General features: G+C 36.0%; 2 protein-coding genes across 2 annotated transcripts; both read right to left on the bottom strand.

The window, feature by feature from the left end:
- Nucleotides 1-602: 602 nt before the first annotated feature.
- Nucleotides 603-4419, bottom strand: LOC106099585 (carboxypeptidase B-like). Its single transcript, XM_013278162.1, has 6 exons — nucleotides 4349-4419; nucleotides 3676-3885; nucleotides 2684-2783; nucleotides 1727-1846; nucleotides 1461-1649; nucleotides 603-1205 (listed from the first exon to the last, which is right to left on the bottom strand). The coding sequence occupies exons 1-6, from the start codon at nucleotides 4417-4419 to the stop codon at nucleotides 603-605; spliced, it is 1293 nt and encodes a 430-aa protein (XP_013133616.1).
- A 4756-nt stretch (nucleotides 4420-9175) lies between these two features.
- Nucleotides 9176-12198, bottom strand: LOC106099625 (carboxypeptidase B-like). The gene is made up of 5 exons (XM_013278223.1): nucleotides 12093-12198; nucleotides 11574-11783; nucleotides 10496-10595; nucleotides 9903-10211; nucleotides 9176-9815 (listed from the first exon to the last, which is right to left on the bottom strand). Exons 1-5 carry the CDS (start codon nucleotides 12155-12157, stop codon nucleotides 9210-9212), a joined length of 1290 nt encoding a protein of 429 aa, XP_013133677.1. The 5' UTR covers nucleotides 12158-12198; the 3' UTR covers nucleotides 9176-9209.
- Nucleotides 12199-12262: the final 64 nt, after the last annotated feature.

Here is a 12262-nt window from a genome sequence, read left to right as displayed (position 1 = left end):
GTAATTTTTATAGTTTGTATGTTTTCTAATACCACGCGTACGAAGTCGCGGGCAATAGCTCGTTAATTATTTAAAAACAATACACTATAGTGTAGTAGCGCACATTAAATTGCACTCGGCTGCAATATGATAATTCAAGACGTTATAATAAATCCCGGGCCAGGGATAATAATTCACCAAGTCTGCAGCACGGATGCAATGCTAATCAAAATTCATTGAGAAGTTTGAGCACTCGGCTTACAGCGCATTACCATTCAGAAGATGTTGGCTTCAACAATAGTGATGTTCTTACACTAACTATCGATATTCGATAACGTTAAAAATTAATTAAGGACATCATCATCTTACTTTAATCTGTTCATTTAGAGCGAGACACAGAGGTAGAGAGAGGAAGATTTAACAGTACAGTATTATGTTTTGGTGGTAATGATTCGGTTGTAAAAACCCACAGTATTGACTTCATTCAAATAAAGAATTGTCTGACCTTGATGTACTTACTGTTATAAAATTGATTTTCGAAAGGATTAAAATAATAGAAATAAAAAACAAAAATAAATATGTGCGTTTCATTAATAAATTAAAAAAACTCAGTATTCAGTTATCTAGTCTTTGTTGCTTCTGGTGTGCTGCAGAACGAATCTAGCACCAGCCTTAATACCTTCCCAGGTTTCCCTTCCAGCTTGTTCGATGAAAGCAGGGTCAACAAGGAAACCATTCAGACCGCCTGAGTTTGCGCGCGCTGGCAATTCATAAGTGTAAGCCAGAGGTACTCCAACCGCTTGAACGTAATCGTTAGCACTTCCTGAATCCCTGTATGATAGGATTAGAGCCGAGTTACCAACACGGTAGTTGGGTTTGGATGACCATTTGACAGCATCGATAGCCTGTGCCATTCTTACACCAGCGACGTTAAGAGTTAAAGCATTAGCGGGCAGGTCACCAGTACCGTAAGCGTAAAGAATCATACTTCCGAAGCTGTGGATGTCGATGAATAGCTCAATACGGTTCCTGAGTTGCTGGATGATGTTGCGGAGGACGACAGTTTCGGGTTCAGAGAAGGGACCTGCGCCGTGGAAGGTGTCGGAACAAGGAGAGTTGCTGGACAAGGTACCCCATCTGTAGTCGAAGTTACGGTTCAGGTCGACTCCGAGGCAAATGTTGCCGATCATGTGGCCAGTTGAACGGTTTTTCCTCCAGAACCGAGTCTGAAAGCAAAGCAAATATGTAGTTAGTACCTTTATTGTATTATGTGTGGAATGTATGTGGAATTAAAAAAAAAAAAACAAAAGTGAGCCTATGTGTTTTTCCAGACTATCCTCTATATCTATGTAAAATTTCGTCGAGATCTGTTAAGCCGTTTGGGCTAAAAACTCTAACAAACATCCATGCATCCATCCATCAATCCATCCATCTAAACTTTCGCATTTATAAAATTAGTAAGATCCTTTAAAGATACGTACGTTTGTGTGGCTGAACTCGTAACCATCAGGGTTGGCGATAGGTAAGATGATCCAGTCAATATTGTTAACCAAATCTCTGTCTGTGATGTCGACAACCAATTTTCGAATGGCGTATAAAGCAGCGGGTAAAGTCACCCATTCACGGGCGTGCAGTAAAGATTGAAGAACAATCACTGGTTTACGGTTATTCTGAAATCAAAGTTTCAATTAATTCAAGATTTTTTTAGAGTTTTAGTTGAAAATTTAGTTTCTTAAGATTTATTTACCTGGAAGTTGGTTGTTGATATCCTCAAGTATTTAATGTCGCGACCTTCGAAACTTCTTCCTCCAGAAACAACTGTCACGGTCGAGTATTGCCGAGCCAAGTTAGTAAGATAAGCATCGACCTTAAAACGACAGAATTTAATTAGGCTGATTATGAGTTTATACTTAGAAGTTATAAGACTCAAAATCGTACATATATCGTAGTTAACATAACTGATATCAAAATTAAATAATAATTATTTGTGAACTAGTTTTCGCCCGCGAGTCCGTCCTCGTGGAATTAAAAAAACAAAAGCGAGTAGCTTGTGTATTCTTTCAGGCTATCCTCTACATCTATATGAAATTTCATCGAAAACAGTTCTGTTGTTTAGGCTACAAACTCTAACAAACATCCATAATCCATTTAACCATTTGCATTTATCATATTAGTATAATTAGTAATTGAATTCTTTGCAATGTCGAATAATAAAATAAGAAGAAAAGGGGTAATTAGCAGTAGTTAATGATCCATTTGGTAAAAATGAAGATTACTTATCATCACCAGCTCACTATACATCCCCACCGAGGGGCTCGGAGCCTACCCTAAGTTAGAGTGACTAGGCCATAGTCAACCACGCTGGCCCACTGCGGGTTGGTTGACTTCACACATATCTTTGAATTTCTTCGCCGATATGTGCAGGTTGCATCGCGATGTTTTCCTTCACCGTAAGAACGTCAGATAAATTATGTACGTATGAAAATTCGAAAAATCGAAAATCACATTGGTACAGCGGGATTCGAACCCAAGACCTGACTTAAGATATTCAAGATTACTTATATTTGATGGTAATTCAAATTTGATATAATAGTAAGCGGAAATAGATATGCACTTATCGATTTTAATACCGATTTACTACATATGGTTTATCTTCTTTGTCTTGATAAACGTTTTAGATGGATTTTTATTTGATAGAACTTACCGCTGCGTAACGGTGGATAACGTCAAAGGAGAGCCGGTTGTCGGTTCCATTGCTGTGCGCTACTGCGGCAGATAAAAGTTCATCTTCCTTCTCCAGCATCCTGTAAGGTTTTTAATTCACAGTTTTGAAATGTATAAATTACCCTTTTCTGCCAATTTTCATTTAGAGACCGCGGCCGCGGTTTCTCACTCACGGAAACGCACACATGGAAACGAAAGTACGACGCGATGACGCGTCGCAGCTATGGCGGACAGTGTTGCCAACTCCCGATTATGATAAGCCGCAACATACAATTAAGTTTAAAAATATACGAGGGATCTATTTATAGCAGACTGTTATTTATATATCTGATATTATAAATATGAAAGATTTGTTATTTATTGAAATAATTCAAAAACTACTGGACCGATTTCGAAATTCTTTCACCATAATAAAGATACGTTATCAGTGAGTAGCATAGGCTATATTTTTTAATTTCACGAGACCGACGTCGCGATCAACAGCTAGTAATTCAATATTGTTACTAACAACTTCTTAACCTTACCTATAAAATTGACTATGCTTTTATAACATCTGGCGACCGGAGACCGGAGCCCTAATTTTGGTCCCTTTCCCTTTCCACCCTTTTCTTAAGAGAAAAAGTTGGGAAGAAAAAGTGGATTTGACGGTAGAGGAGACGCATAGAAAGGAGAAATTTCTTCTTTATGTGCGTCTCCTCCTCCGTCAATTAAGGGTAGGCAACGCGTCTGCAATAGCGGATGTTTATGGGCAGCTGTCGCTTTTCATTTCGGTGGATTCAGGTGGCCGCTTGCGAGTTTGCCACCTTATATTATAAAAAAAACCACTAAAAATTATCTAGTTATTTTAGTTACACAATGATCATGTCACTTAACAACTTGGTTAACAGTTCCCAATTCGTCGATTAACTTGTGTTTCTTGATTTAGTTAAAATAAGGTTTCTTATTGCTAGTCGTTCTTAATAAATCACTTACTCAACAACATTCTCCACTTCAATTTTGAAGGTAGCTCCAGCAGCATTGATTTGATTATGGAAATAATCCCTCATGGAACCAGCGACCAACACAAGTCCAGGTCTAGCTGGGGTCGCGTACGACCACATGTCTATGCCCACAACATTCTCCAATGCGTGTACTTTTTGCGCTTGCTGTGCATCTGATACTGTCACTTCGTAGAGTACATGGCTGAAAAGAGGTATACGATACATGCTGGATAGTTTAAAAGCTTATTTAAACACGTCAAGCTGTGTAGAAACAGATTTCCTAAAGATTGGATAGCTTTTTCGTCTTGATCATCACCAGTTCACTATACGTCCCCGCTGAGTGCTTCGGAGCCTACCCTGAGTTAGAAGTCACTAGTCAACAACGCTAGCCAAGTGCGGGTTGGTTAACTTCACACATATGTTAAAATTTGTTCGCCGATATGTGTAAGTTTCATCACGATGTTTTCTTTCATCAGAACGTCGGTTAAATTATGTACATACGAAATTCGATGATCACATTGGTACAGCGGGATTCGAACCCAAGGCCTGTATCTACAATTTAAGTGCTCAAACCTCTGAGCCACTTATCGTATTCATTGAGCTTTTCGTCACTTATCGGGTTTAAATAAATTTTAACTACTATTGACTATATAATTCCCACTTACCCAGCATACTGTTCGTGTTTAGCAAACGCCAAACAGAAAGTCAGTGATAGAATAAATGCAGCTTTCAGCATTTTGACCAACTTCCGCTTCGATCAAACAAACACCGACTGATCTGGCCTCTGAACCGGCCTTATATTTTAATGTACGGTTATTATACCTTTATCTACAAGATTACGTTATTACCTTATAAGTATTATTATGAATTGACCAATGTTTTATTACGAATCATATATTTAATCTATTAAGAACGTTACTGGTAACACGCCCAAATAAATATAAATACTGTCGTTCTTTCTGTCTACAACTAAACGATAAAGCCATCATATTACTTATTATGCTTAAAGTTACCAAGCATAATAGTTACAAACATAAATTACAAAGAATTTTATGCAACTTGTTGCTTTTAAAATTTTTAAAAGTAAATTTACTCACGTGTGATAACGCGGGCAACAGCTAGTTGTGTAGTTTGATAGTGTAACATATAAAAGTGGGCAATACTAATTTATTTTTTATAGTACCAATTATAATACTAAAGCTTTAGGAAAAGATCTACCACTCGGCTTCAGGGTTATCGAATCGTATGTTCCGTTGCTATGCAACCAACGTTAATTTTTTTTAAAAAGGTGGCAAATGAGCAATTGTCACCGGATTGCAGAGTATTAGTGAAGTGACCGATGCCCAAATTTAGCGTGCTTTTGTTTCTACGGAGAGTTGGCACAGTATGTACTGCTATATACATTTCTATCAGCCGTCATATCTGAATTGACTCCCTTCTTAACCATATACTCTTGCACAAAGCCCATTCATACTTTTTTCAGTTTTCCACCTTTGTCAGCACAATCAACAATCGCACAACTGTTGTACCATTGTCGATTGTTTCGCTGGATATTCAACTGTTTAGTTGCACAACTAAAAATCAAGTAGTGTCCGCATCTCCATGTAATATAATAATGAAAGAGCGACTAAACAGTTATGCGATAGTTTAGTCAAAGGTGTGCCTGCTTTAATGCTTTCTTGTTTATGTGATCTTCATTTTCCTCATATGTTACCACGCTAATCTTTGCTTTTTAATTCCTCTACATAGATAATATTCGTAAATACAATTACCAAATTATTCAAGAACTCTCCGAGTGTCAAATTTTCATCTCTTGCTGTTTATAATGATCTCTTTTTGTTATTGAATTATCTTCGCTCCATCGAACTGGAATAACGAACATAAATTTACTTTACGGTTTAGTTTTACCTATCAATATTATATAAGCTTTTCGTAAACAAATTAAATTTTGATTCCGTTTTCTAACATCATCAAAAACAGCTAGAGTGTAAAGTGACCAAACCAAAGATCTGTTTCCAATGCAAATTATAAACAAACTGCATTACGTTCTAACTCATAAATAAAATTCCAAAACATTTCTCACTAGCTGTTGCTCGTAACTTTGTCTGCGGGGACTTATATAAAATTGTAAAAAACATGTTACTCAGTAATAGCTTTTAAATAGTAAAGAATTTTGAAATCGGCCTAGAAGTTCTTGAGTTATTTCAATACTTGCAAAAATATTAATATTTCCACCTACTTGATGCAATACCACGACCACACAAAGGACGTCAAGTGGAATCAATTCCGCGTACAGATGGAGGCATTCAGAAGCACTTTAGTTTTCTTCCCCTTCTGACAAGAAAAGGTGGAAAGGGGAAGTGGATTAGGCAGGTTAGGATGTATAAATAGAGGAAATACCCTATTTCTGTGCGTCTCTTCTTCTGAATTATATGAACTTATTCTCCTATCCCATTTTACCATCGAACGTCGAGACGTACGGCTAGTTTCCATCCTTTATTAGTCGTCGAGCCACGGGTTAGAACGAAGCGATTCGAGACATCTTTTCTCGTGTGCACAGCAAAGGTTGCCGGCCTCAGTTTTCCCGTCCAGTTATGACGTGGGTGCCTTCAAGAGTAAGGTGAATTGGTACTTATTAAGCAAGCGCGCACCTACCCTTCGGTCGCGTCTTTACTTAGCTTAGGTGGAATCGTGGTCAAGCGCTGGTTTATTTATGTTAATAAAAAATCCGTTGGCCGCTTGCTCGTTTATCGCCTTATACTATGAAATATCCTTCTAAATGTTCTAAATATGCTAATATAGTCTTTAAAGTTAAAGTGTTAAGTAGCATAATGCTTTTTAATTATGTAAAGAGAATGTATTAAACGGTATCAAGCAAGCACTTTTATAAAATTCTTTTAAATCACAGCTTTAATTATCTGACGCTTTAAATTATTATGTACAGACATAGAGCAACTAGAAGGGACATGGTAAGTAATTTGTTTTATTTATGTGGTTTTTGCCTGGTTTAAATTATGCCATTGTAAGGCCAGTAGTACTCAAAATCAACGCTGATGACTGGCATAATGTAAATACTAACTGGAATAAAGACAATACAGTCCATGCCAGTCCTGCCCTATTGTCTCACTTTACTGATTCAAACTAGGTTTAAATATTTCGATTCCATTATGACCATAAAGGACTGAACAAATTGGCAACGAGACAAAATAAAAACTTCAATTTCATAAATAAAACTTTGAAATAGCAATAAATCTGACTAACGGAATACTAAACACGTCAAACCCTGTGAATACTGTAATTTTTCAAGATATTTCGGATTTAATCACGTTGTATCATGTTTTTTTGTTATTTCTAATTGTATTGTAGTGTTGATAAGAATTAAATGTTGTTTGACCCTCTTTATTTTATTTTTAAGGCAAACAAAGACAACTTAGTTACAAGAAAGGAGATCAGAATCGACATACATGGAACTCCTTACATACATCGCTTGTTGAAACTAAACAATATTCAATGCCACTTCTAGTTTTGATAACATAACTCTATGTTGAGATGGCAAGGATTCATTAAAATTTCTCATTTGACGGAGTCCCCAAGAAGCAAGACGACGGAAATTCTTCAAAGATTTATACTTTAGTTATAAAAATTTAATCTTTAGTGTAAAGGAATTTACAATGCAATAGTCAACTTTAAAGTAAATATCATATCTTAATCGCAGATACCTTTAAATTCTAATTTAAATGCATACTTAAATACATAATAACGGTAGCCACTTAACTCTGAGTATGGGTGTGAATAACAATCTTCCTAGTCATCATAAGAGCGGGAGCACACCTTAACTAAACTATGGCATAACAGTTGTGCGATTGTCGATTGTTTTGCAGCCAATTCAAATGTTTAGTTTTACAACTAAAAATCGAGTGTGCGACCTCCATATAAGATAATAGGAATCAAAGCGCAACTAAACGCCGGTGCAGATGTTTTCAACAACGCTTTTTGAAGCATAATTTGCTGTAATGACTTGTAGGTGCAATTGACAAAGTTTAACGGCCGAATCCTGAAACGATTATCAAACACTTTGCTACGAAAGCGTCGCTCAGAATCTGTTAGACGTCAACATTTTATTTGAATTTGGAGTTTATTGTGGCCTTATCAATTAAGACACTGTTTTCATATTTAAATATCGTTTCAATATTCGGTGACATTAAGGGTTTTTTAAGTTTCTCGATAGACAGTAAAATGGTAGCGTTATTTTGCCTTGTTATCTGAAGTCCCTTTTTAATGATTTACTTACGTAACGAATTCGTTTATCGTTAAAACTTCTAACCAAATTATGGCGACGTAAAAGTAAATTGAAAGGGATCAAACCAATAAGCGCAGAGCAATCGAATCGTTTACCTTGAAATGTACCTAAAAATAATATTTGAATAGGAATCAAACGATTGCTTTGAACGAGCCAATATTCTCACCTTTTCAACTCCTATCGGATTTCGAGGATTTCACTTCAATTTGATTTAAGTCAACGAATCTGTTCTAATTCTTTAATAATATTTCAACTTGTGATGTAAGTTAAAAACTTTCCAGTTTTAAGCGTAACTATGAACATTGTAAGAGCGGGCGCTTATCTGACTAAACAATCGCACGACTATTGCGATTGTCAATTGTTTCGCAATTCAACTGTTTAGTTGCACTACTAAAAATTCTTTCTAAAAAACTTCTTTTTAAAACACAGTTTGATACAGTAATTACTACTCTTATATTCTCTATAAGACATTTCTTTTTACTTCACTGTATTTTTACGCATATCTTCTTTCACATAATCCATGCACACTTTCTTCGGTTTTCTGCGACCTATGTAACCTTCCATGTCTTATTTTTATATCGTTTTATTTTGAATAATTTCACAAAGATTTTCTTAAATTTACACGTCTCGTATTAAGGTTTTTAATATATGCATTCATGCTAATACTTTTAAAATGAAAACGCAGTCGTAGAAGTTAAGCAATATTTCTTCATACAAATTTAAGCTGGTTCCCGAACAAGAACAAAACAGATTACTCCGAAGATCCGTCGTTGTTCGAGCTTAGTCTGATTGAGATTTACATATTTCTTACCTTAGTCCGCGGTGTATGTAAACTTTGGCATTTTAATTGAAATTTTCCTACAATTCCTTAAAGTTAGCTCAGTGCCCGATCAATTTTCAATTTAGAGTATTCTAGACGCGTTCGCGGAGGTACATAGGGTTGCTCAACTGTTTTTAGTTAAGATATCGATAAAATTTCACTGCTTGTTTTTCGGCGTATGATCAGCCCCCCTAGACAAAGTGACTTTCGATTAGCGATACCGCTTGTAGAATCGACAAAATGTCTCAAAATGTGTAGGAATGAATACGTGATAAGCACGTGACCTGCTTTGTCTAAGCAGACAGGTTACTAAAGAAAATCAATACAAGACCAAAAATACATTTTATTAAAAAAAAGAAATACTTTGTGGGCTCAGGACAACGTATCTTTTATTATAATAAATTACTTATTTAATCCAGTTTCCAAACAAATCTTTGGCTCTCCTGGCGCCAACCACAATACCCGCCCAGGTTTCCTTTGCGATCTGCTCAATTTCTGTAGGATCAGGATTGAATCCTCTAGTGTTATCCAAAACTCCAGGAAGTACCAAATTGTACGTTAAAGGTATTCCATTGTAATGAAGATAATCGACAGTGCTACCGGAAGTTTGCTGGCCAGTGACCAAAGCAGAATTACCAACGATGTACCGAGGGTAATTTGGTTTAGCATTCTGTTGAATTGCATTCGCAATAGATATGCCAACAGTTTGGAGGGCGAAGGCTTGTTGGGAGAGTGTACCATCATGTCCCCAGGAGTAGAGGATCTGGCTGCCATAGCTGTGTAAAGAAATGTACAAAACCGTACGGTAACCGAATTCTTCTAGGTTTTGTTGTCCGTATTGAACTTCTACTTCAGAGTGCACTTTGCTACCAGCGTAGTTGTCGTCGCATGGGTCGGAGCTTGTGCCAAATAAGTTCCAATAGAAGTCAAAGTTACTGTTAGCGTCTGCACCGGGGCACTCGACGCTCTTTTCGTCATTGTCCGTGGATCGAGTCTTAACCCATAAAGGATCCTGGAATAAAATGGTTAATGAATTAAAGACTACTGAGATTTGTGTTTGCTCTTAAATGTATGAACGTTGTAGAACTTTAATACTTACAGTGGTTCTAGAGTACTTATATCCATCAGGATTGACCATGGGTAGAATGACCCAGTCAAGTTCATCAATCAAATCTTGTTCAATAGCCTCGTCAACTAATTTACTGATCGCATACAAAGCAGTGGATGGACCGATCCATTCCCGGCTATGGATACCCGCATCAATAATAATAATAGGTTTCTCTGTTTCATCATCACTTGGTTTCGAGATTTTCAAAAGATTTATTGGACGACCTTCAAACGATGTGCCGTTCTGGAGAGTCACTAGATCTGGGTTTTTCTTTGCGATATCAGCAAGGTATGCATCAATCTGAAATTAATGAAATTCTCATTTAATTGTCACAATAACTATATTATTGACAATTATTAATGCATAAAAGTCATCAGATATTACAACTAATAAGTAATATATTAGGATTTATGGAGATAAATTTTATTTTAACAACTTTTAAAAATATAAGCGAGATGTTCTTTATTGCATACACCAAAGTATGATTGATTGAAGGACTTGGTGTTCTACATAATGTAAGAAGCCCACAAAATTATAGACCAAGGAGGCCGATAGATCTAAAATAATGTGTATTAATAGTATACCTCTTCAAGTTCCAAGTATCTGTCGAATATTGAAGTAGAGTCTTCATCTTTCGTAATACTTTTTCTTGCTTCAAGTTGGGCATCCTCAATGTCCAATTGTCTAAAAAAAAGTTTATGATCAGTTATTTTGGAATACTACTGTTTTAGGAATATTCTTTGGTATATGTTAGTGTTTAAATTGCAGAAGTTCATAATTTTAATGTAAATTCTGATAGAGTTTTCTCGTTTCTTCTACATAAATCTGATTTGAAATCTTGTTTCTCTGTTTCAAAATGTTTGTATGTATTTTTTTTTTCTCTTGAATCTGATGTAACGTAGATCAAATAACGCATGATTACTGCGCTCGTTTGGAAATTTATTAGGCGGTTAAATTTTTTTTCTTTTATCTATAAAATATTGATCCTTTAAATTCAATTAATTTATTTGACCTGTCATAAGTTAATCTTGATAAATACAACATTTTTAACTGCATAATCCGACCTAATTCCCACAATCGATAATATATCGTTCAAGATTAAAGGGTCATAAAAGTAATGTAAGTAAAATTATCATCTACAACAGGTAGTAAGGATTCCGTGTATTCTACAACTACATCGTACAAACTTTACAAGCACTCAATATGCTGTGGAGGGACAAAAATCTAAAATTTACACAAGTCTTGCTGACATTAACATTTTTAGGAAAATAATAGAATTCATGATGTAAAATCATAGCCCTTCGCGGTGTTCCACTTACAGAAAAAGTGCCTTATTCCTTGCAACAAGACTAAAGACACTTTTACAGAAACCCATAGATAAGGAGTAGCTGTGATTTCCTCAAACGACAGGATAATCTTACTGATTCTTACTTTAGATGGATGGATGGATGTTTGTTATAATGTAGCCTAAACTGTTAAATTGATGTCGACGAAATTTGGCATACATGTAGAAGAGAGTCTGGAAGAACACATAGGCTACTCACATTTGTATTTTTTAATTTCACGCGGACAAAGCCGCGGGCGAAAACTACTGTATTAAAAATCTATCGGCCGTGCTATGACCATCAAAAAACTTAAAAAAAAAACTCCAAAAACACTCACGCTTTAACATCGTTGACATGGACAGTGTAGGCAATCGTCTGATCAGCTAGTTCTCTCAGGAATACGTCGTTATATTGCGGTTTTACTAACACCACGGCATTGCGACCGACGCTTGCTTTGCTAATGAAGTCCAGTTTGTACTTCTGGACTATTGAAGTCAAAGACCGCAGTTGCGTTTGATCGGATGGTCTCACGTAGTAAGATTTCCATCTGAAAATAAATAATACCATGAGTGGCTACTGTCATGTGATTGCTGTCGCTGGTCTTTCAAAGATAATGAAAAGGATGGCTATATTGTTGTTATACAGCCTCTGTCTCCTCATCGTTACTATCCAGAGATTTAAAGTACGAACTATTCCTTTTGCCGATGAATTGTAATTTGAAATGCACGTCTTGAATATGCAGTTATATTATATTTCTGTTTTGCAGTTCTTTTGTTTTTAAATTGATTTTTGGATTTTAATGAACTTGAAAACAAAACTAGTTGATAAATCTAAAATAGAAAACAAAACAACTGACCCTTGATATTGTTCATGCTTGGCGTACGCCACAGCGAAAAGCGCAACCAACGTTAAGACTCTCATCGTTGTTAATGTTTACATTAACTATCATAATTTCGCTTATATAATCAAGAACTGATAATGTACAATCATCCACACAAGTTTTGATACAACGACTTACATATTTAG

Source organism: Papilio polytes, unplaced genomic scaffold, assembly GCF_000836215.1.
Source record: "Papilio polytes unplaced genomic scaffold, Ppol_1.0 DF824347.1, whole genome shotgun sequence".
Lineage (NCBI taxonomy): Eukaryota > Metazoa > Arthropoda > Insecta > Lepidoptera > Papilionidae > Papilio > Papilio polytes.
This window is presented reverse-complemented; position numbering and strand designations above follow the sequence as displayed.